The sequence below is a fragment of the Anguilla anguilla genome, chromosome 6 (assembly GCF_013347855.1).
Source record: "Anguilla anguilla isolate fAngAng1 chromosome 6, fAngAng1.pri, whole genome shotgun sequence".
Classification (NCBI taxonomy): Eukaryota; Metazoa; Chordata; class Actinopteri; order Anguilliformes; family Anguillidae; genus Anguilla; species Anguilla anguilla.
This window is the reverse complement of record NC_049206.1, coordinates 59,868,490-59,889,284: the sequence shown is the minus strand read 5'-3', so window position 1 is coordinate 59,889,284 and position 20,795 is coordinate 59,868,490. Positions and strand designations below refer to the sequence as shown.

Sequence of the window (20,795 nt, the reverse complement as noted above, 5' to 3'; positions counted from 1 at the left end):
GCATACTGCGTGTGGAATAAATAAGGAATATCGGGAATTTCGAACTGGGAATTTTTTTTACATTCCTGGTGGATGAAACCATTAGAAAGCAATGTTTCTTCACCCCTGCACACTTACAATATTAACTTTCAATATTAAAGAAAATAATCCTTAATGTGACAATGAATTTTCATGATAACATTATTTACATTACCATTATGATGGAAGCACTGTGAATGGATGAGTCAGAAAATTTTAACAGCTGGCCACAACATTAAATCCATTAAAGTACGCTTGGCAAAGCAATTGCTGGTAAAACGTTCACACTGCCATCAGGTGGTCATTCTCTTCATTTTAATTGGCTGTCATACCTGCACACATTAACTCAATTCACAGAGGAGTGTTAAGATTGACCTTTGGGTCCAAGGAGGTGCTATACTGAACTGGGAGAGGGGCTCCAATTTTAACACACACATACACAACAGAAACACTTGTCAGACTTTGTGGAAGGATTTGATCATTTCAAAAAAATTATAAGAGCCAACATCCTAGATTAAGGGAAGGGGACTGAACTGCACTCTTCACGCAAACTTTCATTTCAGGCTACTGGAGCATTTTCGTAACAGCATTAGAGAAAACTCAAAAAATCGAAAAATTGCACTGATAAAATAATTTTAACTCGTATCCAGGAGGCCCAGCTGGGTCCGCTGGTTTTTGAAGTGTTCCGGGACTTAAGTTCTAAATTTAAGTCGTTGATTGGCTGATGAATCTGCACGCCTTGTTTCCACGGTTCAAACTGGCAGCCTTACAAAACAAAAAGCAGAGTCTGTGGCCCTCCAGGACTGCAGCTTGTGTTCCACTGCCACTCTACATGATCCACAGCTGCTCTATATGATCCACTGCCTCTCTATATGATCCACTGCCTCTCTATATGATCCACAGCCGCTCTATATGATCCACAGCCGCTCTATATGATCCACAGCTGCTCTATATGATCCACAGCTGCTCTATATGATCCACAGCCGCTCTATATGATCCACAGCTGCTCTATATGATCCACAGCAGCTCTATGCGTTCCACTGCCACATTGTTCCACTGCCACTCTGTGTGTTCTACAACCACTCAGGGTGGCTGTGGAACACATAGAGTGGCTGTAGAACACACAGAGCAGCTGTAGAACACAGAGTGGCTGTAGAACTCAAAGAGTGGCTGTGGAACACACAGAGCAGCTGTAAAAACAGGAGCAGCCAGCGGTGCCGTCTCTGCTCTGCTCCTGCTCACAGGTCAGCAGGGCGTGCCGGCGCAGGTACGAGGACGCCACGCCCGGGCGGGTCAGCCCACCTGCTGCCGGTGGCAGCGCTCATGGCGGTACAGGTGGCTCTGCGTGCGGAAGGTGGAGTCGCAGCTGCCGCACCTGTAGGGCCGCTCGTCCGAGTGCAGACGCCGGTGCACCTTCAGGTTGTAGGCGTTCGGGGTGGAGTAGCCGCAGTCCGCGCACTCCAACGCCCGCAGCTCGGCTTTGGGCCCGGGGGCGGGGCGTCTGGCGCCCCCCGCTGGCCTCAGGCAGACCTGCGCCTGGGCGTGGCGGTTGAGGCTGCTGCGGGTTCGGAAGTGGAGGCCGCACCCGGCGCAGGCGTAGGGCCGCTCCCCGGTGTGCGTGCGGGCGTGGCAGGCCAGGTTGTATGAGCTGTTGGTGGAGTAGCCGCACTCCTCGCAGGTGAACTCCTGCCCCCCTCGGGCGGGGCTGCCCCGCCCCCACCCCCGCCCCCGCCTGTTGGTCACGCCCGGGTCCGATTTGACGGAGCGGCTGTCGGGTTTCACGTGCGAGGTTTTGGCGAAGGGGTGGAGCTTGGTGCGGCCGCCGCCCTCGTCTGCGCACCCTGACCGGTTGCTAGGATACAGCCTCCGGCCACACCCGGGAGGTGGCTGAGACGAGGTCTTCCCACGCGACTTGTCGCCGCCGCCGCTCAGCCGAGGGTCTTTGACGTCTTCACGCGTCGCCCTGGCAACGCCGGTGCCTCCATCACCAGGGTCCTGCGTGTCCTCGCTGGACTTTCCACGCGTCTCTGTGTGCAGAGGGGGAGGGAACATGGCTGCCATTTATTTTTAACCCCCCCTTCTTCTGTTTCTTTGTCTCTCGGTTTGAAATTCACAGGCCCGCTTCACAGCTGCAGCAAAGCGCGCGCTACCAACCACCACTAAATTTACTGCAAAGACCGCCAGCCGAGCTGCGCAGTCACGCTGCAGTCCCCCAGCCGAGCTGCGCAGTCACGCTGCAGTCCCCCAGCTGAGCTGCGCAGTCACTCCGCAGTCCCTCAGCTGAGCTGCGCAGTCACTCTGCAGTCCCCCTGGCTGAGCTGCGAAGTCACTCTGCAGTCCCCCAGCTGAGCTGCGCAGTCACTCCGCAGTCCCTCAGCTGAGCTGCGCAGTCACGCTGCAGTCCCCCTGGCTGAGCTGTGAAGTCACTCTGCAGTCCCCCAGCTGAGCTGCGCAGTCTGCAGTCCCCCAGCCGAGCTGCGCAGTCGCTCCATACCTTTTGTATTTGTATGTCGGCCTCTTCCTTCCTTTTTGATAGAGGGAAAGTTTTTGTCTTCATTGCCATCAGCCTCTTCACCATCATCATCATCACTAGCGAATATAATAGTGACTGGAATAACAAAACGATCCCCTGGAAGACAGATAAAAGAACATCGCTGAACTACACACAAACCAGGTCAGCTATAAAAGAAACGTCTGAGATATTAAATTGGCATTGTGGGTAAATAAACAACTCACCACCAATCAACCAATCAGCTTCTTCAGGCTCAGCACTCATTTCTTCAGAGTGGTGTGATATTATTTCAGGCAGAGCCCCAGACAGTGTTAGGTCAGCTTTGTTTTTAACCTTTCGAAAGGTGTTCAAGGTGTTTTAAGGGCCTAAGGGTAACAGAAAAATAGCATGGGTATCACAGTAACATAAACATAAATTGATTTTTACACCTACATTACAACTCCAAATATTGAACATACAATTGCTGTATATCCACCCTATAAAGACCCCAAGCAACTAAAATAATAATCATTTCACGGTTTAATCATTAATATAAGTTATAAATAAACACCGAAATAAAATATAATACTCTTGGATTTTGTATTTTTTAACGAGTTTAACTGTCCATATACACGCTTACGTCCGTCCGTTTTATGGCAGCAGTTATTTTCTTATGAAAAACGGGTACCTTTTGCTGGGCTGTTGCGGTCGTGAGTGCTCTAACAGCTATTAGTAGCCAAAGACTTTCAAAGACATCAAAACAGCTGAACCGTTCTGAACGCACGCAGACCGTATCTTAGGTAAAAGTCGGGCGAGGTTTTTTGATTTGTCTTGATTTGCCAACTCCTTCGCTTGCAAATACGCTCTCTAATAAACAATTAGGTCAACCAACTTAGTTGCATATCTTGGTCACGCCAAAATAATTAGCCAGTTAGCCGACGCTGGTTACAATGGTTTTAAACGAAATGTGCAAGAAACTGAGTTGCTGAAACAAGGACACCCCATCTAACATAACATCCCACATGCCACTGCATAAGCTAGGTCTACATGTGGTCTGTAAGCACATATTAATAAACCGAACTAACTGTGTTTTCAACCCTGCCAGGTGAACAGCCACGACGGAAACCGGAAGTTCTTTTGGTTAACCAGAACTTTACTTTGTCAAAATAAAAGTAATGGCCGCGGTTAATGATAAAGGCCGTTTGGTTGGGCATTTGAACGGGCGGGGGGCCGAAGCTTTAAAAAAAGCTTTTATATATCTGCCCGATAAATTCCCCCATTATCATTTTATGTTTGCTTAGAAATCTTAACTCCTATCGTTGCTATTGTCACTTACTCGTAAGTCTCTGAATGACAGTCTCTACTGAATGCTTACTAAAGTTACAATCCTGTATATAATCTGATACCTTGCTAAACTAAACAAACAATTTAAACCAGAATTTCCATTGCAGTTGGAGGTATTCTCTGATGATGGTGGACATCAGAATCAGAAGCAGACATTATTGGCCAGGTGTGTTTTTATGCATACAAGTAATTTGGCTTGGTGAATAGTTTTTCTCTCTGTGCAGCACTCAAGAGAAAGAAAATACAAAGTGAGAGGAAAAAACTATGAAAATAAGTAAATAGTAGTGTGTGTGGTATTATCTATGAAATATAATGTTTCTCTGTGCAGTAAACGGCAGGATGTTATTTGAACAGATGGATTGAATGGACAGGGTGGAGGTCTGTTAGTCCTCATACTGTTTCTGCCAGTGTGCAGGTGAGTTTGCTGTGAGTTCCTGTGTTGGAGAAATCCTTGTGAATGTGGGTGGTGTGGGGGAAAAAAACCTGCTGAAGCAGTCTGTTTTAACATTTAAAAAAAAAAAAAAAAGTTCCTGCAATGTTTAATCTCTGCTTTTCAGTGCTGAAATGTGCCTTCTCCAAACTCCGGACCTCTGACTAATTTTACGCCTCAACTGTTCCCAAGTACAGATTCAGTATTTATTTTATGTGTGAAACATCCTCCTCTGAAAATATAGAATCTCGGGAGAGAGAGATATATGTGCAAATGTAGTTTCCACTAAAGAGGGTAAAAACAGCTCTGAAGTATTAGCGCTGTTGAAAATACCGGCCCCAGGTTCACTGCCAGGTTTTCTTTTGTGTGTGTGTGTGTGTGTGTGTGAGGGGGGGGGAATGGGGGCGGGGGGGGGGGCACATATGGCCAAAGTTTGAGTTAATCAAGGAAAAGACTAAGAAAGGAGGTGTTTGTTTAATGATTCTTGGCTCAGAAGACTGGGTGGGCGACTTGGATGTTATTCACACACAGCAAGAATGGGTGGCCATGGGGAGGGGGGGGGTTGCGGGTTCTGTGTGACAAGGTTTTTTTTGGGGGGGGGGGGCAGGATTTAGAATGTTTGCAACAATGTGGCACATTTCTAGGATGACCCCCACGACCTCATTACAGCCGCAGAACACAGGGCTGCTCACCTGAACAGAGGCCGCCAAACGCATCACTGTAACCACGGATACCAACGCCACCGAGCGGCAAGAGAGCAGCGGCAGTCCAGGCCGACAGGCTGCTGCTTTCAGCCCGTTCTTATGGGACCGCAGAGAACCACGTTTACGGTCGGCAACGCCGCCCTCTGATCCACTTCCTCAGACGGACTGAGCGGCCAGAACCGGGCTGCGATTCTGAAGCTCGCTTCCTGGTCTTGTTGAGAGATGTTGCTCACTAGCGCCAGCGCGGTTGGCTCCAGCATAGATGTTTCAGCCTCCCGTTTCAGTGTATGTCAGTGGTAACAATATTTGATTTGGACCAGGGAACGTATTCAGCGCGGAGTAAAAATGCAACATTTGCCCGCACGCGCAAGCACGGACATAAGTCTGGGTTCCCCCCCACATGCTAAAGTCTGGGGTGTTTGATTTCCATGTGGATCTAACCTCCAGTTATGAAACCTGCTCTTGCAATCCTGAAATAACCACTAGGTGGCAGCCACGTGCCATTTCTCAGTGCACACTGCCCAGCCAACAAAACGTACTCTCCAACTGAGCTGTTTTATTGTCAGGGTAACTACAGTTCCCCAATTCCAGCCCTACTGAATATTAGTTAGCATGTTAGTTAATTATTTAAACTTGCACAAAAACACTGAAAACATCAGACATAACATTAATTAATTCAATTAATTAGTCTTAACAGTCCAATAATTTACCCTCAAATACAACTCAAGCACGGCCATAAGATGAGGGGCGTCTTCCATATCTCCATAAAATTCATAATAGCTAGTTTAAAATAAAAAAAACGCAGGGTCACGGAAAAGCAGCTGTATAAACAAGCTGCATAATTTTAGCAGTTCGTACTGTATGTGTGAGCAAAAGCCATATGTTAAACAAATTGCAGAGGGAGCAAATTAATTATCATCTGTTTAATTTTTAATTGGAGGAGTCTGTTCCTGGTCTGGCGGTGACTGCTTTTGAGCGATGTCATGTAGGATTGCGGTGAATTTCTGGAGAATGAGATCTGCGTATAATTTGAAGTCTTGAACAATGCCAACTATGATTTCCTGCCGTTGTCAAACTTGTCTGAAACAATGTAACAAAAAAGTGAGAGAAAAAAAAACACTTTAACAAACAACCCCGACAGAAACAATGTAACGAGCAACACCAAGGGACACCATATGACAAACGGCACAGAAGGAAACAATAACAGCCAGAGACGAGGGAAATAATGCAACCACTTCGCCTCTTCCTCGGGCAGACTCGTTCCGATGCAGTCAGCCGTAACCAGGCCCTTGTTACCATTAGCTTTTAAATATGTCCAACCTCTGCGCTCCAGGGATGCCAAAAAAGTAACTGGAGCGCTACGTACACAACGTTTAACTGCAGTATTCCAAAAAAGCCCTGGTGCCTGCCGTCTCCTGGGGCTCGCGAAGCGCCGCCGTTTTGGGACCAACAGTATAAACAGCCTGCGCGATATTATGCGGATCGAATGCCGAGGGGAAAATACCGCGGCGAGGCTCTCCTCCGCGCGCGAAAACATTAAGGGTCTCATTACCGCTACTTACTCGCCGCTGATTTTCTCAAATTGCCATGAAATTGGCCCCGCTTGTCGAGGTACTGTGCGCCGGCGCTAGACGCAAGTTAATTGCACTTCCTGCTTTTCTTTTTTGCGCTGACGCACGTACAAAATAAGGGTAGAGAATAAGTTAGAGAAAAAATATTGCTTTATGGAGAAGGCTGAAAGGAAGGTAAAACAGGACGTATTTAAAAAGTATTATTTACTTTGGAGGAGGTGGGGGTATATAGATAAAGAAATGGTTTGTTCAGTTCCTGCACGCATTTCTGTACTTGTCTGACTACGGGTAATTCAGTTTGACTGTGAGTACACTGACTACTGCACATTAAAACAAATAAAATAAAATTCACTACATTTACATCACATTTAAAATCAACCGCAATCTAACAATTTGCATGTGCACACAAAATCAACAAGCAAAACAACATAGAATTTGACAGGGGAATTACAGTAAAAAAGCAGAGAATTTGTACTGGACAAACCCAGCCTGGCTCTGCCAGTAGCCCTAGCATTACTGTACTGTAGCTCTCAAGTGGGGTGGGTGGGAAGAACCTCTAACACACAGAGGTCACTCAGATTTTCTCTTTTTAATGCAACCAAATCAAACTTTAACTCTTAGGTGTGAGATCACAAATGTGGGATTACAGTGTTCTTAACTGAACATTCTAATGCTGATGTCACAATCGCTGCTGGCAACTGAAAACAGTGGAGTTCTAGAACACAACAATTCCAAGAAACCTACCCTTCAATGGGTTAAAAAAAGACATGAACTCTCAGACACCGAGGGTCCACACTCCGTGAACCCCGATGGTTTTTTTTTTTTTTTTTTTACCTCAGAGAGTGAAATGAATGAGAAAAAAAGGGCAAAAGATCCACACATGTTGTAAATAAACGCAGCGCGGAATAAACGCTCGTGCGTCTCGGATCATGATAATGAAAGCCGCTCGGGTGGGGAACAGAAAAACCGCTGCATGTGCACTCTGGATGGCAGTGATTTCGCCTAAAAAAACGTTTCCTCTCACATCGCGCACAATAAAAGGGGAGAAGGCTCTGGAAAGCGGCCCGCGGCAAGGCGCTTTGGCGGGACGCGGAAACTGCTGAGGTTTTTTCCAAAATCAGCCGTTAAAAACTGTCACTTTGCCTTAAAGTTCCAGTCACGTTATATAAATGTTCCAGGAAGCTGGGGAACCAAGCAGGGCCTCAGGCTTGGGGGGTATTGAAAAAGAGGGGGGGGGGGGGGGGGCAGGGCCAGCACAGAGGTGAAGGTGGAAGTGGGGGGAGAACATTAAAAAAAGTTCTCCTCCCAGCATCCAACCAGAGGTCATTACAGGTTTCCATTTTCACCACAGCCGAACGTAACCTGTTTGTGAGATGTCACGTAGTGAAATGTTCAGGTGTTAATTCGACTCTTAACGGAGTACACGTGCGTCCAGTTGGAACCATGTGTGCTCTGTAAGAGCTGAATTAACACCTGTGCACCTGTCTGGACCGTCGAAACGGGAGACTGTTTATGATTGGAGCGGGCTGCGAGCGGGAGTCGCCATGGTGCCCCCCCCGCTACATTTACCGCCACTGCGCCATTACCCACAATCCCACCGGGCCATGTGACCTCTGGAATACCGCCTCCCGTCATGCTGTATTTCTGAGAACCCTCTCAGGGAAAAAAAGGGTTCTTTGGCTTGTGTCCGTAGGGGAACCCTTTCTAGTTCTTTATGGAACCCTCTATAAAATGACTCAGACAACTACAGCATACCAGCCTCTACAATACCTGCAGCATAGCTGTCTCAGCAATACCTGCAACAGTCTTACCTGTATTACACCTGTAGTACAGGTACATACACCTCACCAAATGTGTATTGAGGTTGAACGGCTAGGCTTCACAAATCCCAAACAAATGGGTTCATTGCACTCATGAACCAATCAGAAGGCTTTACTTCGTCCACAGTGAAACAGTGATTGGTGAAGATCTGTGGGGGAGATCGCTCCATCCATTTTATTGGTTGGAAATATCCTAAATGTTATAGCTTATGAATAACTGTGTAATGACACCAATATCACTCCACCACAATATAGTCTGGAGATGTAGAGTGCGTGAAAGGCCTTCCTGTTCAAAAGGAAAATGAGCAGTTTGCCATTATTCGGGCGTAAAAATCTAAATCTGACCTGACATTATAGACGCCCGTGTCAAAGTAAAGTGGGAACGCAAAGATATTATCAGAGTTCCATGCGGCTCGTGGCTGGTCCTCCGTTGAGTGACTGACGGCTAAACGCTGCAATTTTCAAATATTTATTTACGGTTTTTCCAGGGAATTGGCTGTGAAGTTTACCAGCCCCGTTTGGGGTATAATCTTACCCCCGTTCAGAGGTAAGAGAGCGGATAAAGTGGCAGCTTTGCCAGTAAAAGCCCCCCATGTTCCCCGGTTAGCATACTGCTAACAGTACGCAGCGGCGCGTATAAATAAAGCCACTGGCTGCTGGGGAAATGGCACGGGATGAACCACAGGGAGCTTAGATTTCAGAATAAGAGAAAAACGGTTCCAGCGTCGAACCCCCGGCAAAAACGAAGCAGCATTGCCCTTTCTACAACTCCCAACAAGAAGTACTACTACTACTACTACTACTACTACTACTACTACTACTACTACTACTACTACTACTACTACTACTACTACTACTACTACTACTACTACTACTACTACTACTACTACTACTACTACTACTACTACTACTACTACTACTACTACTACTACTACTACTACTACTACTACTACTACTACTACTACTACTACTACTACTACTACTACTACTACTACTACTAAAGCTGTGATTGTGCTTAATGTCATTCCTAAGAAATGGGGTGAAATGAGTCTCTCTGGTGCAGGTATGAGAGGAATGGAGTCATGGATCCAGTCAAGGTCAATCCAGTCAAGGTCAGGGTCATTACCGCGGGACAGAGCGCCATCTACAGAGGGCCAACTGCGAAGCGGAACCAGGTGCCCCCCCCCCCCCCCCGCCCCCCTTGCCCCCCCGACCTCGAGCCCCAGCCCAGTAGTGTGTCTATATCAAACTTAAACAAGGTCGACGTCGAGCCCAGACAGCTGTTATTTTGCCGCTGAGTCGGCATGGTGTCTTTTTCCTGTCTTTCACAACTGAGAAAACCCGTAATATATAAATATAAAAATTGTTTTTTTTTAATGGTGCAAAAGCTCCCATTAAACCTCACATCCACTGATTCCAATCCGCTATAAAATCGGTCCTGTCATGTAATTACGTCTCGCCCAGCGGCGGGCAGCCCGGGAACACTTCCAGCAGTCACACGGGGGAGAGAAGTGCATGCTGGGAAGTTCAGTAAAACTCACACGAGCGACTCGTAACCCGACTTTGGCTCTGCATGTGAAACCCCGCCTGCCCCTCCCAATCCAGCGGGAGCTGTCCCTGTTTGAAGATGTTGTGACAGGAAACAATAGGGAAGACCCCTTTCATTAGAAACAGAAGGAAACTCAGAGGTCAGACAGAGGAGAAAAATCCACAACAAGAATACAAAACTTGCCGCCGTTATTGACAGTGACACAGAAAGCAGTTCAGGCGACAGTGAATACTGTTTTATGATTTTGTGTTTAAAAAAATCTTGATGTTTATTCTGGAATATGATCATTGTGCATGGGTGTCATTCCATTAGAGTTATGGCCCCATGTCTCTGTCTGCAGTGGAATACAAGAGGGAAGCCACAACAATGGCACTGTTTCCAGCGTTCTCATAAGTGTCATTGAGACTGCCCAAAACAGAATCTACATGAGAAGCACGCCATGAAAAAGACTCAAATTAACATATTAATGGAGGTTGGTTTAAAAAAAAAAAAACTGGAACCACAAAGACCCTTTATAGAAACAAAGTCATTTAGTGTTTCATTTTATTTTGCTTTTGTTGACTTTATTATTTTGTTTTTTTGGGTGAGGGTGGTAACTTAAATCTCCAGCAACACTTCATAGAAAACCACTGAGGGTAACAGTGTGGTTTAAGAGAAAGTTTGCCCCCCCCCCCTCCCCAATCCCGCACCCCCCTACAGTTGCTGAGGTTTTTATCCACAGTGGTGTAATTTCAGGTTTTGATGCATTTAGTGAGAACGTTTTTTTCACTCAGCCCAGCCAATCAGGATCTGGAATCATAATACGTTCACTTGACAATCATAATACGTTCACCAATGACCAGGCTTGGTCATTACTGTGAAAGCTGAACCCGGTCACAGAGTCGACACGAGGAACACTGGGCCCAACAGCTTTTCATACGAAACGCAGGAAGCAGCGATTTAACGAAGCTAAAGCGTGAAGCGACATGCTAGCGACAGTAACATCAGCCCAGAGCCAGCCTGCAGGGGCATTTCTTTCCTTTAACTATATTTGTTTTTTGACTATTTATACATTACTTTCCTGTCACAGTTCTGCTATGGCTGGGAATGTGATATTTTTCGCACGCCCGTTTGACAGAACTCGGGCAATTAATCTGAAAGCTCACCGTCCAGTTTCCTCAGCCACTGCCACTGAGGCCCATGCTGAAGAACGTTAGCATAGCTAAACGAAATGTGACGTGGACTGCAGTTACAGGTTGTACCATATAAAGAATTTTTAAAATCAAAAAGTCAACTGCATTCATTCTTCGTTCCCGCACCGGATCACACGGAAGGGCCAGGTCTGCTTTCTGTGTAAAGTAAATTATGTGTTTAAATGTAAATATGCAGATTAATTAAAACGTATTAGGGAAAGAAAAAGTGTCATGTTATGAAATGCAAAAAATGACACCCTGACTGACTGTGGTAGAATGTGTAAGATCCAGTCTTCAGAAGTTTCAAAAGAGACTACACAGAGAGAGAGCAGGGGATGAACTTTTATGCACAAAATATAAATAATTATACTTTTTTTTTTTTTTTTAAACATCAAAGGGTAGACTTAAAGGAGAGAGTACAAAGAGAGGAGAACAGAGAAAGAGAATAGCGAATTTGCCGTGTTGCCAAAGCAATGGAACTGCGGCTTTTAAAAAAAAAAAAAAAAAAAAAAATTTTTTTATGACAGTTGACACAGAATTGGACCCGATTTCCTTTTATGTTTGAGAAGCAATAACACGAAAAGAGCAGGAACGCAAACGACGCCAGGGCTCCACGAGCCGGCCGACACCCCGCCAGAGGTCAGACGAGGGGTCCAAAGAGGAGAGAGAAACGCGAAAGCAACATGCCAATAACAGGTCTGCAGTAACGGTTCATGACGATTATGAATCTGTTTATGAATCATAAGAAAACCCACTACAACCCTCACAATGCTCTCTTTGTCCTTCCAACATTTAAAAAAAAATCAGAATAGTTGGCTTTATTTTATCTGAATTCTCAGAATGCATCCGTTTCATTTCGTTAGGACCAAGCGACGAATCTGTTTATTTAACATTTTTCTGCAGAGCTAATCAAGTTGTGCAAGTGAAAACCACAGAAAGAAACCCAGGCTGCTTTTAGGGGCACGCATTGCAGGATTATAAAAGTCTCCTTTTTAGAAACTGGGTGTGTTGTGCTAGCAACTTTCCTCAAGCAGTCAAAAAAAAACGTGGAGAAAAACAATGTTTTTCACATTAAATGATTTTTTTCCATAATTAAATGGTGGAGCTGATCCACGCGCTAGAGCGGTGCATTAACAGGATGGGCCACCCAGCAACACCCAAGCGTAGTTTTAATTCATCCACCACACGTTACCCTGTGATTACTCAGTAAATGTATATTCATGTTCTTGAGGGGTCGAATGCTGCATAGAACTGTGTGGACGTATCTGCACCGTCGGAGCGAACAGGTTCTGATAGGACCACTAGTTCTACCAGACCTGTGCGGCCAACCAGAGTTGGCGCTGGTGCAGACGGGATTCCATGCCAGACCAGGTGGGAGCCAATCAACACCCTGGGAACCGGATACCACGGCGTGTTTTACGGACACAGCTCCACACTCGCCATCAGAAGCACTCGGAACGTAAACAACTCTTCCTTGGCAACAAACCGAGAGCAGCCGTTCTGTTCACAAACTGGCTTGTGGCCCAAAGTCAGCAATTACTGCCTGTACTGAAATCCAGGGAAACAATAAAAGAAGACGCCGCGACTGCAGAGTTTGGGTCCGATGCGTTGGGTTCTCACGTCAGAGGACGATCACACATCGCTGTGAAGGGTAACAGAACCGTGAAGGGTAACAGAACCGTGAAGGGTAACAGAACCGTGAAGGGTGACGGAACGCACCGCTACCGTGCCGTAGGACCCGCTTCAGAACCTGACCCGATTATCCAGGACGGGCCTGGGGGCCTCTTACAGATGGAGTTTGCCGCGCTGCTCGGCTCCCTGGAACCCAAATATTGCAGCAGCTGAGTGAGGAGGGAGGGCTTCTGCCCCCCAGCCTGGCAGCGACGGCTCGTGTGGAAACTCTACTCCGAGCCCCGGGTCGTTATTTCCAAACGCGGGGAAAAACGAGCCGTTTTACGGCTTCGCCGCGAAATTAGGAGCGGCGTTCACAACCGCGCCGGCGGCGGGAATGCCGAGGATTCCCCCGGAACGTTCCGGAACCCACCGCGCACCCGTCAGTCACGGGCTGGGTTTTTTTTTGGGGGGGGGGGGGGAGGGGGGGCGATTAAAAGAATCGGAGACCGAAGTGAGAGATGACTCCTGTGGTTGAGCTGGGTGGCACTGAGCTAGCAGCTACCCCGTCCAACAGCAACACTCTTTTATTTCAAGGGATTTTAAAGACTGAAGGAAAACTAAATGAAATAATAAAGGATTTATATGACAGTTTTCATCTCAGGATTCTAGGACTCCCCACCCCCGCCCCCTATTTGTCACTGTTTTACAACTAAAAAAAATCCAACCTGCAATTGTAACCCCACCCCCCCCCCCCCCCACTCCCCATGTGAGTGAGTCTTATGCAGGGAGGTCGAGAGGTAATGACATCTCATGTCCAGCAGGGGGGGATGTTGACCCAGCCTGCTCCACCTATGCTGCGTTTCTTCAGAAGGAGCCGCAGGAAAACTAGCTGAGGAGCTGAAGACCCTCCTGGTGTGGTCTGCAGTGAGCAGTGCTGTCCAGCTGGTACTGTGTTAAAGGTTCTGTGTTTGCTATGGTGTTAAGGGTACTGCGTTTCATACAGTGTTAAGGGCACTACAGTATGTTAAGGATACTGCATTTTGTACAGTGTTATGGGCACAGCTATTGGTGCAGTGTACAGGGCTACTGTGTTATGCGTACTGCGTTTGGTACAGTGTTAAGGCTACCATGTTTTCTATGATGTTAAGGATACTCCATTCTGAACACTTCTAGGGGCACTGCGCTTGGTACAATGTTAAGGGTACTGTGATTCGTAGGGCGTTAAGGGTACTGCATTTGGTGTGGCGTTTAGGGAAACTAGCATCTTGCCATCCTGCTGTGATTTGACCACTTGTGCAGAAATATTTGGAGTGGTAGTTTGGGGGACTGCTTCCCCTTAGAGCCTGGGGGGGGGGGGGGGTTTGGGGGATTGGGGGAGGTGCTATATAGCTCCCAGCTCCCCTCAAGCAGAGATCCCCCTGCAGTCTGCCTGGAAAGGTCTTGTTTCCATGGCGAGTGAATTCTACAGCAGGGACGGGGAGAGACGTCTCAGTGTCACTCCCAGCTAAGCCTCACTTAGGCCTTACCGCTTCGGCATCGGGGGAACTTTCCTAATGGGGAACACCCGAAATTCAGCTTCGGATTCCCTCACACTGAGAAACCCAAAAAAACACGGGGGGGGGGGGGGGGGGGGGGGCCCACAGCGAGCACCGCCCCGACCCAGACTTTCACAGACACACGGGCCCTACAGAGAGAGGCTGTTCTGCTGCAGTGTTTGTTTGGAGATTAGCTGTTGTGTTTGGTGCATTAGGTGCAGTGTTTGGGTTTTTTGGGGAAGTGTGTGCCGTTTTAGGTGCAGTGTTTAGGTGACACGTTTGGACTTTGGTGCTGGTGTTTAGGTGAAATACTTTCACATTCATAGAGGGCTTTGGTTGTGTTTTTTTGTGTGGTGTTCATACAGAATCCCTGTGTCTTGTGAAAAGTCTGGCTGCTCCAAAACAGACTAACTAAAAAATTTACTGTATATCAAAATATTTTTTTCCAAGCACCCACACAGCGGCTACTTATTTATTTACCTCCTCTGTATTGCTGTCATATGTCATGTGACTGAGACTTGGACCAATGAGACTGCTCAGATCCCCTGGGTGTTTAAAAACAGCAGCTGTGATTGGAGGATCAGGACCGGGTGTTCGTATGTAAGTGTGTTCCAGGTGGAGCCGTTTATGTCAAACCTCACACACGGTCACCTTCCCGTCTGTGCAAATCATCACCAACGCGTTCCACTGAGACAGAAGAACGGGGAAGTGCTCGCTCCGCTAAACAGGAAGTGGCAGGGTTTCACAGGAAGTGGCAGGGTTTTCACCACGTTTAATTGGAATGGATATATGTATTCGCAGAGCACAGAAACATAGTCAGGGTCTTACCGTGAAGCTCTAGCTTCCTGGATCCTTCCGAATAAAAAGAGGAACGGTGACTAAGGCTTCAGGCCTTCTCCTCTGCATATGAGGCAGTTTTCTTCATTAAGGTGATGGGCCCTTCAGCCTTACTGTGCAGTTATTAGACCTAATGAATGTAAAAAGGAGACGTACATTAGGGTTCTGTTTGTGCTGGCCCTACGCCAGCCGCTTGCTCCTAAAATTTGATCTTTTTTTTCCTGCTCTGTTACACGGGCTGTGCACCAGGGGAGTACTGAGGGGGTGAGTATGCGTGGGCTCAGCACAGACCACAACACGACCACAACACAGACCACAACACAACCACAACACAGACCACAGACCACAGCACGACCACAACACAGACTACAGCACGACCACAACACAGACCACAGCACGACCACAACACAGACCACAGCACGACCACAACACAGACCACAACACGACCACAACACAGACCACAGCACGACCACAACACAGACCACAACACAGACTACAGACCACAGCACGACCACAACACAACCACAGACCACAGCACGACCACAACACAGACCACAACACAGACCACAGCACAGACCACAACACAGACCACAACACGACCACAGACTACAGCACGACCACAACACAGACCACAGCACAGACCACATAACAGACCACAACACAGACCACAACATGACCACAGCACAGACCACATAACAGACCACATCACAGACCACGACACAGACCACAGCACAACCACAACAACAGAACACATCACAACCACAGTACAGACCGCAGCTCAGACTGCAGCACAGACCACAACACAGAGTGAAGCACAGACCACAGACCTTTTCCCTGTAAAATAAAAAAAGCATCTTCCCTAAGCCATCTTATTTACCTTAGAGGGGCATAGAGCAGCTCTAACATTCACATCTTCTTTTAGGGGCTATTTTCCATCACTACAGCATGAAAAATATATTCATAAAGGGTGTACATTCATGCAGGGCATTTCCATTAGAACCCTCCCCCCAGCCCCCTGCCCCAAATGCACAGCTTTTACACATTCACCCTCCCTGCATGGGATGGGGACCAGCAGGGGTGAGGTGTGTGTGTGTTTGGGGGGGGGGGGGGAGGGATAAAGGGGTACTCTGTGTAGAATTAGGGCCCCCGCCCCTCCCCCCACTCCTGAGTGCAAAGGCCAGAGGAAATCTGGACTCTTATCATATGACCGATCCCGCCTGTCTGCCTCTTAAGAACTGTTTGTGTATCTATGTCAGGGAGTAAAAAGTGAGCTACCCGAGATTTCCTAAAAAATACGAGGTTTGGAGGGACGTGGGGGGGGGGGGGGTATAACGTAAACACAGGAATGATCACCGGTAATGTAAGGTGGGGGCGGGGGTGGTGGGGGGTGGGCAAGAGGCGATTTGGGGATAAGTGCTCTCACGCACAGACAGAGGTCCCCAAACCTGGGGCATCCCCCGGACAGCGCTCCCACAACGCACCTCTCTTCGCCCAGGTGCTGAAGTTAGACCGGTTTCCTGTCAGTACGTGTGTAAATGTCATAGCCGTTTCCAGTCAGTATGTGTGAGAGGTTAAACCTGTTTCCAGTCAGTATGTGTGAAAGGTTAAACCTGTTTCCAGTCAGTATGTGTGTAAATGCCAGATCTGTTTCCTGTTAGACCTGTTTCCTGTCAGTCCGAGTTAAAGGTTAGACTCGTTTCCTGTCAGTATGTGTGAAAGCTTAAACCTGTTTCCTGTCAGTATGTGTGTAACTAGACCCGTTTCCTGTTAGACCTGTTTCCTCCCAGACCTGTTTCCTGTCAGTCTAAGTTAAAGGTTACACCTGTTTCCAGTCTGTATGTGTGAAAGTTTAGACCTGTTTCCTGTCAGTTCATGTAAATGTTAGACCTGTTTCCTGTCTGTGCATTTCCCATTTCCCACTGATGGACACTCAGGTGCTCTCTGTACTTGTTTTATTTTTAATTTTTACCCAAATTCAAGTTCTGTCACCAGACTTCACCTACAAGAGGTGTCAAATATCGCAAACCTGTCCACAGTGACAAGCTAAGCACACCAACAACAACAACAAAAAACCTGCCTAAAAGAAAAACTGAGACAGCAGCAGTGCAAACAGGCACGGTGTCTGCATGCATCTGAGTTTCTGGGAGCTGAACTTCCTTACATTCCGGAATTTACAATACTCACGAGAAACCCAGTTACAATGTAGCGATGGCATTCTATTTTTAGAACAGAAATGGAGAGTGTTCATCCATCCATCCATTATCAATACCCACTTATCCTGGGCATGGTCACGGGGGGTGCTGGGGTCTATCCCAGCATGCACTGGGCAAGAGACAGGAATACACCCTGGACAGGCCGCCAATCTATCGCAGGGCACACACACCATTCACTCACATCTATGGGCGATTTAGAATCTCCAATTCACCCACGCAGACACGGGGAAAACATGTGAACTCCACACAGAAAGGCCCAGGCTGGGATTCAAACCCTACTTGCTGTGGGGTGACAGTGCTACCCACCCCACTGCACCACCACAGAGAGAGTACATTCTGACAACTCATTTCACCCATTTCACATAAAAAAAGAAGTTATAGGACACAAACATTTCTGGCACAAAAGCAGTCTTCTCCTACAATTTAAGAGGCACGCCCTTCTCCTCCTTTTCGGACCCTTTCTGAGAATAAAAGAAGATGGACGCCACAGATATTCAGGAGACGCGATTCACAAAGTACATATTTACACAGCCCGTGACTTCTGTGGTCTCTAATCGGCCTGATTGCCATCTGCTGTCCGTGAGAGCCTGCTTGATTCAATTACCTTCATCAACCTCCTCCTCCTCCTCACTATAATCGGCAGAATCTCTCTTTTTTTTTTTTTAAAGTATCTTAAAAGCTTTGTATCGGGGCTACGATTCCGTTGGTGTTCTGTGACGTGGGATCCTCTCCAGCTCAGTCGGAGGGTTCGGCTCCGGTCAGCACGCACTTCAGAACGGCCGAGGTTTCTGTCTCGCAGTCATTCAAGCCGAAATGCGGTTTTCCCTCAGGCCAATCCACCGGCAAAGTGCTGACATCAAGCTCTTATCTCATTGGCTGTCATGTACAATTTAAAGTGCCCTCGGACAGATCAGAGATGTCATCTCAGCATTTTAAAGGCACTCAAAATGCTGCAGGAAGCTTGCTTTACTAATTTCCTGGGCAAAAACGTTTTTTTTTTCTCTTCTTGTGAAGATTCAAGGAAAGAGAAACCCTGTTGGAAAAAACAAACCAAAAAAAAAAACTAACTTGGAAATGAGAAGTCGAAGAGGCATGTCGCGTGCCATCGTGTCCTGTTGCATTTCCTTTAGGGTTTAAGGGTTTCTGAGGGTCAGAGGTGCCCAGCATTTAGAAAAAAAAATCAGCTGACAAGCTGAATGCCAAACCCTCATAAATAAAGTGCATTTTTATTAATAAAACACTGTAGCCTTCAAAATTAAGGCCGTTGGCAACCTGAAATTTAACAGCAATAATAATAATTAATACACTAATACAAAGACATGTGGGTGAACAAGTACAGGAGAGGCCACTTTTTGACTGCATATTTTCTGTAGTTTTAATTTAATGTAAAACGCACTTCCTTATTTTTAAAAAAGTAAGTAGGACTGAATGACGCTATGACAATATGTAATTTATAAGCTATTAATATGTAGCTTCAGTCTTATATGGAATATGCACTGCTCCACACACCACACACACACACACACACACACACACACAGTACTTAACACACGTACTAGTCCTAGAGGGAAAACAATTATTTTCCGATTACCAAGTGATACTGCTAAGGATACACATCTCGTGTTGGAAGCTTGTGGTTAAATAATGTGAAATTGAACACCTGGCTTGTTCAGTGAGCAGATCAACCCTTCAGTAAATATGAGTGGTGAAACAGTGGTCCTGGCGTGCTCCATATTCAGATTATCCCAGCAATAAATACGTACGCAGTATAACAGCTAGGGGGGCAATGTTAGTGTGTGGGGGTGGGAGCCCCCCCCCCCCCTAAATCTGGAATGGGTATCAGTGGTGATCCCGTAAGGCCATCGACCCCCCCCCCCCCCCCCCACGGCCTTTACGAGCTGTAACTCAGGCCCGTGACAGTCCCACAGAGCAGCAGTGTGGCCATGATATCACATGAGCTGTGAAGCGCTGTGCCTGCATTATAACTCCCTTGTGCATGTGTTATAACTCCCCTGTGAACACATTATGACTCCCTTGTGCCAGCATTATAACTCGAGTTTTGGGTTCAATAGAACTGGAATTTTGGGGTTTGGGGGAACTGGAATTTTGGGGTTTGGGGGGAACTGGAGTTTGGGGTTCAGGGGAACGGGAGTTTGGGGTTCAGGGGAGCTGGCGTTTGGGGTTCAGGGGGAAATAGAGTTTTGGGTTCAGTTCTCAGGTCTGGCACAGCTGTCATACTCATCCTAAGCTCCTATCACCGTGGAGACAAGCAGCTGCTAAGCAACTACATTTTGCGAAATAAGAGTCTGGTTTACTGGCCCCTGTTTCCTCTTCAAGGACACACTCAACTGCAATGTCACAGGCGTTTCCCCCCCCATAAATGATGTCACATCCTGTTTCCCCCCTCCCATAACGCACCTCTTTTCGGCGCAGCTCGGCGAACCGAAGCTAAATGAGTAACCAGACGCAGGTGCGGGAGCCAGCTCTTTGGCAAGATGAAAAAATAAAAAAAGCAGATAAAAGATCTGAACTGTCAGCTCAATGTCGCATCCATAAATCTGTCTGTCTCCTTGGAGACAGAGAGAGAGAGAGAGAAACAGTGAGGAAGCCGGTCAGATTTTTAAGAGTGACTCCAGAGCCAGAACGTGAAGGTAGGTGAGGCAGGTGATTGAGGTAACGGGCGGAATCTCACAGAGTTCCACTCACAATAAAGGGCTTAAAACATCAAACCTCTCCTGTAGGTGAATTTCACACAGATTCCAGGTGAATTCCACACGTAGAGCCCAGGTGCATTCCACACGTAGAGCCCAGGTGAATTCCACACGTAGAGCCCAGGTGAATTCCACACGTAGAGCCCAGGTGCATTCCACACGTAGAGCCCAGGTGAATTCCACACGTGGAGCCCAGGTGCATTCCACACGTGGAGCCCAGGTGCATTCCACACGTAGAGCCCAGGTGAATTCCACACGTGGAGCCCAGGTGCATTCCAGGTGTGTTTCCCGGTGCATTCCAGGCGCAGTTTTTCACACGGCACGGTGTGGGATTACAGGTAATTGCAATAAGGAGACGATCCAAACATGAAAGCAAAAGGCTGCAACTCATGGAATTCAGCATAAAATTAACCTGTGACTGTTTTTTTAACAAAAAGAATGAAATAATTGTTTATTGTACAGGTACAGACAGGTACAGGTATATAACAAAATGCTGGTTTTCTCAGGAAGTAATAATAGAAATGTATACTTGCCATTTGAAAGTTGTTAAAGATTTATTGTACTTCATTTCAAACTGTAATGCAGTTTTGCACAAACTCAGGGGATTCTCTAAGAAAACATATCACAATGGAAAAAGCATGTTGGCTTGATGGCTATCCAAAAAAAATCCGTAAATAATCTGCTCTCTGCAGAACTTTGGGACTGATTTTCTACACTCGAGCAAAACCCATTAAGACAGAGCCATTCCAGATCACGCGTGACTGGAGAGGAAGATATAATTACTTT

General features: G+C 47.0%; 1 protein-coding gene and 1 pseudogene across 5 annotated transcripts in view; one reads left to right on the top strand and one right to left on the bottom strand.

The window, feature by feature from the left end:
* Nucleotides 1-316: 316 nt before the first annotated feature.
* Nucleotides 317-20,795, bottom strand: part of LOC118229978 (zinc finger protein 771-like) — a 74,683-nt gene continuing 54,204 nt past the window's right edge. Inside the window, exons 3-7 of one of the 5 annotated variants that reach the window (XM_035422609.1) lie at nt 15,077-15,215; nt 9,920-9,995; nt 2,755-2,895; nt 2,513-2,647; nt 317-2,045 (exon numbers count right to left, since the gene is read on the bottom strand). In XM_035422609.1, the coding sequence (XP_035278500.1) occupies nt 1,312-2,045; nt 2,513-2,647; nt 2,755-2,794 (909 nt within the window). In that variant the 5' untranslated portion in view covers nt 2,795-2,895; nt 9,920-9,995; nt 15,077-15,215 and the 3' untranslated portion in view covers nt 317-1,311. Of the gene's footprint in view, nt 2,046-2,512; nt 2,648-2,754; nt 2,896-3,197; nt 3,660-9,919; nt 9,996-15,076; nt 15,216-20,795 lie in introns of those variants that run through there. The other 4 variants (XM_035422608.1, XM_035422610.1, XM_035422607.1 and 1 more) reach the window with 4 other exon arrangements.
* Nucleotides 9,461-20,795, top strand: part of LOC118230214 — a 58,213-nt pseudogene continuing 46,878 nt past the window's right edge.